The sequence below is a fragment of the Apium graveolens genome, chromosome 7 (genome assembly GCF_009905375.1).
Source record: "Apium graveolens cultivar Ventura chromosome 7, ASM990537v1, whole genome shotgun sequence".
Classification (NCBI taxonomy): Eukaryota; Viridiplantae; Streptophyta; class Magnoliopsida; order Apiales; family Apiaceae; genus Apium; species Apium graveolens.
The window spans coordinates 199903272-199907946 of NC_133653.1; the positions used below are offsets into that span (position 1 = coordinate 199903272).

Genomic DNA, 4675 nt, shown 5'->3' on the forward strand with positions numbered 1-4675 from the left:
GTTCCATATGATATCATTGCGATTTTTCCATAATGCCCATATTACCATTACCACCTTCTGAGTCTCCTCTGTTGAACATTTTTGCATAACTGCCTCTAACCACTGCTGATGACTTGCTAGCTCTCTGATATCCTTCGTAAAAATCAACTGACTCCAGCAAGCTTTGGCGAACGGACAAAGAATGAAAGCATGAAGTGTATCCTCCTGAGCACCATTACAAACATGACACATGCTATTTACTTCCACACTTCTCATTAATAGTTGATCTTTAGTTGGTAATGCATCTGTTAGAGCTCTCCACGCACAGCTCTTAACTTTTGCAGGAATTTTCAAATTCCATAACTTGCGCCATAGACCAGAATTATCACTTGACCCATTGACATTAGCTCTGTCCTGGATAGCTATATAAGCGCTTTTGACTGTATACATGCCCATCTTTTCCTTGCACCAGTACCAAGAATCAGGATTAGAATCCCTAATAGGAATAGCATCTATTATACTTGCTTCTCTCTCATCAAAAATATCTGCTAGCACCTCCATATCCCACTCACTTTGGCCTGTCATCATCAATGAGGACACAGTATTCCCTTGTAAAGATTGATGTGCTGAATGTACTAAATGATCTTCATGATTAGGCAACCATGGATCGCTAAGAATGTCAGTAGTGGATCCATCTCCTATTCTGCGAACAGCTCCTGATTTTAATAACACTTGAGCTTCAAGAATGCTCCTCCAAACATACGAGGGATTATTACCAACCATTGCATTTAGGAAGGAGCAATGAGGATAATATCGAGCTTTATATATTTTACTGACTAGGGCATCCTGATTAGTGACAAGGCGCCAAGCTTGCTTACCCAGCAAAGCTACATTGAAATCATGCAGCTTGCGAAAGCCCAAACCACCCTGTGATTTTCTTTTGCACATTGAGGCCCAACTTCTCCAATTAATACCTCTGTCCTTATTTCCTGAAGATCTCCAGAAAAACCTAGACATTAAGCCTTCCATTTCCGTACACATTTTCTGAGGCCATAGAAATATGCTCATAGCATAATTAGGAACTGCTTGAGCCACTGACTTGATCAAAATCTCCTTCCCTCCCTTTGATATAAGCTTCTTATCCCAACCTTGAATGCAATCCCTCATTCGATCCTTTAAATAACCAAACACAGCCGTTTTGTTTCTATTAATGGTATTTGGAAGACCCAAATACTTGGTCTGCTCATCCGCCTCATGGAAACATAATAAGTTGCAGATAGCTTGTCTGACCTCCTGGTGAGTATTTCGACTGAAGAATATAGAAGACTTCTCAACATTAATTTTCTGTCCCGAAGCCTTCTAAAAAATTGCAAGCAAATTATTAATCTGAACAGCTTCATCGCATTTTGCTTTATAGAAGATGTAAGTGTCATCAGCAAAAAACATAGAAGAAATAATAGGAGCACCTCTTGCTATTTTGATACCAGTGATCAGCCTTCTTCTTTTGAAATCATCAAGCACAACTGTAAGCCCTTCCATACAGACAAGAAACAAATATGAAGATAGTGGATCACCCTGACGAATGCCCCTCTCTAGAATAATTCTGCCAAATTCTTTCCCTCCATGACTAATTTGATATCTAGCCGATGTTACACTTTCCATTAGCAGATTCACCAAAACTGTTGAAAACCCCAATTTAGACAACATTGCTCTTAAAAATCCCCATTCAACACGATCATACGCCTTACTCATGTCCAACTTAAGAGCCATTGAACCCATCTTTCCTTTTGTTTTTCGCTTCATAAAGTGCATAACTTCATGAGCAATCATTGTATTATCTGTAATAAATTGCCCTGGAATAAAAGCGCTTTGATTACACGATATGATCTGATTTAGCACTGTCTTAAGACGATTAGCAAGCACTTTAGAAGCTACTTTATAACATACATTACACAATGAAATCGGTCTGAGATCAGTCATATTAACAGGCACTTGCTTCTTAGGAATTAAAATGATAATGGCATCTGGGATGCTCTGCTCAAACTTTCCAGTTGTAAAGAACTGCGTCACCAACTCAACTAAGTCTGCACCTATAATTTTCCAGTACTTTTGGTAGAAGCCAGGGCTCATACCATCGGGCCCTGGAGATTTGTCTGGATGCATAATAAACAGTGCTTTCTTAACTTCATTCGCTTCCACTGGACCTGTTAAATGCTGATTTTCTGAACTCAAAATCCTCTCACTGACACAACTGATGACCTCTTCCCACTCTGTCTGAGAAGCTCTAAAAAGATCACTGAAATAACCTTCCATGACCTCCTGCAAACCTGAGTCCCAATCCACCTCCTTTCCATTACTATCTTGCAGCTTTGTTATCTGATTTTTCTTCCTACGAACTTTAGCTGAAGTATGAAAGAACTTGCTGTTTTGATCACCTTCTCTTAACCAAAGCTGCTTAGAACGTTGTCTCCAGAAAATTTCTTGCTGGCTATAAATCTTAGTCAACTTCTTGGACTCCTCTTGATATAATCTGATCGAATTTTGCGTCTCTTTTTGCCTTCACTGATTTCATGATTCGTTTACACTCATTTATTCTTGTTCTAAAGCTTCCCGTAATTTCTTTACCCCACTTCATTAACAACTCTGAACATATTACTATCTTCTCCTTCAGAGTTTTTCCAGAATTCGAACTCCAAACATCCTTCACAATTTCACCACACATTGGATCCCGTAACCATGCATTCTCAAATTTAAAGCGCCTGCCTGTAGTCATCATAGGAATGCTGACCGGTTTAAGTAATAAAGGGCTATGATCTGAGGTTGAAACTTCCAAATTTGATAACTTGGCCTCTATAAAAACCTGTAAAAAACTACTTGAAGCTAAAGCTCTATCCAACTTAACTTCAATCCATTGATCTTTCCCGTGGCCTCTTTCCCATGTGTATCTGTATCCTTGTAATTCCATGTCATTCAAATCACAATCATCTAACACTGATTGGAAGCATCTGATTAACCATATCGGATACGGACGCCCACCCTTTTTATCCTCCTCATTCAGAACGTTATTCATATCGCCTATCAAGCACTAAGGCACTGCACTTTGATTATTCAGACTTCTTATAAGGGCCCAAGTTTCCATCCTTTTTGTTCGATCCGGCTCGCCATAAACTCCTGTTAAACGATACTTTTGAACACCCTTCATGTCGATCATAACATCAATATTATTTTTACTTAAAGACAGTAAAGTAACCTTCTCCTTATTTCTCCAAAGAAAAGCAAGACCCCCACTGTGTCCTTGAGAATCAACAGCTATAGCACCCTCAAAACCTAACATGTCTCCAACTCTATCAACTTTATTCTTATTGCAGAGAATTTCACAAAGAAAAACAAAATTGGGTTTCTTCTGGAGTACAGACTCCTAAAGGAATTGTAAGGCCCATGGGGTCCCAAGCCTACGGCAATTCCAGCTAAAAGTACTCATTGTGATAGGCAGACCTCTGCACCGAAGCCCGCCTTTTGCACATTTTTTGGATCATTACTAATCCTTAAAATTATGTTGGAGTCTTGGTCCATAAATTCCCTTGCATCTTCCTCTTGGCCCACTTGTATTTCTTTATCTATATTCCCCTCCGTATCTGCATTCGGCCCATATCCAGTCTTTCTTTTTTTGTTATTGTCAACAACTGTGATCCCTTCAATTTCGGTCTCTACTATATCTTCCCTGATTGATAGAGCGTTTGAATTTGAATAAACAAAATTAGCGCTCTTTTTACCAGCTTCCTGATTTTGATATTGGACCATCCCCTGATATACTCCTTTGTTTGGATATGCATTATCTTGTTTCATACTGCAATTTCCAACAACTTCTCCCTCCTTATCACCCATATTACGCTGCATATCCCTGTAATCATGGATCTTACCACCTGTCACGCCTGTCATTCTATCGTCTTCGTTTACCTTCGTCTTCTTCGCTAACAGTTTCCCTCCATCAGCATTTCGAATCCATTGATTCTCCCTTGCAACAACTTGGTTCTTCATTGGTGCTCTTAGAGATGCATCGTATTTCCTATCCCCAACCTTACCTTTATCATCAAAAAGGATTTCACAGAACTTTTCAGAATGGCCTATCAATCCACAGTAAAAACAGAAGGATGGAAGACGCTCGTATTTGAATTTTATCCACATCCAATCTCCTCTTGGCTTCTTAATACGCATTTGATTTTTTAATGGCTTATGAACATTAATAGCCACCTTGATACATAAGAATTGTTTCCATATCCCATGAAAGTTTTTTGGATCTGACTGTAAGAACTTCCCAACATAATTTCCTATGGACTTTAGGATGGACTCCGAATTGAACCCAACTGGTAAATCATAGACTTGAATCCACATGTACAGTTCCTGTAACTTAATATCAGATAATTATTCTCCCACCTCCATTCTTTTGACTAATAGAGCTTGATTATTAAACGTCCATGGGCCATCATCTAATACCCTCTGCATATCCATTTCATGGAAAAACTTGAACAAAAAGATGTTGGGAATGATTGTCTCCTCCATGAACACTCCTTTCACAGGTCTCCAAACAGATGACAGAGTATCCTGCATAGCTATAAAATAAATCTTTCGATTCATTAAGAAACTACCCACCAGACATAGAGCCAAATCTGATTTTGGACCCACTTCTTCATCCTCT

General features: G+C 39.1%; 1 protein-coding gene across 1 annotated transcript; it reads right to left on the reverse strand.

Annotated features, from left to right (window-relative positions):
* Positions 1–2476: 2476 nt before the first annotated feature.
* LOC141674338 (uncharacterized) lies at positions 2477–3049 on the reverse strand. The gene has a single exon (XM_074481067.1). It carries the CDS (start codon positions 3047–3049, stop codon positions 2477–2479), a length of 573 nt encoding a protein of 190 aa, XP_074337168.1.
* Positions 3050–4675: the final 1626 nt, after the last annotated feature.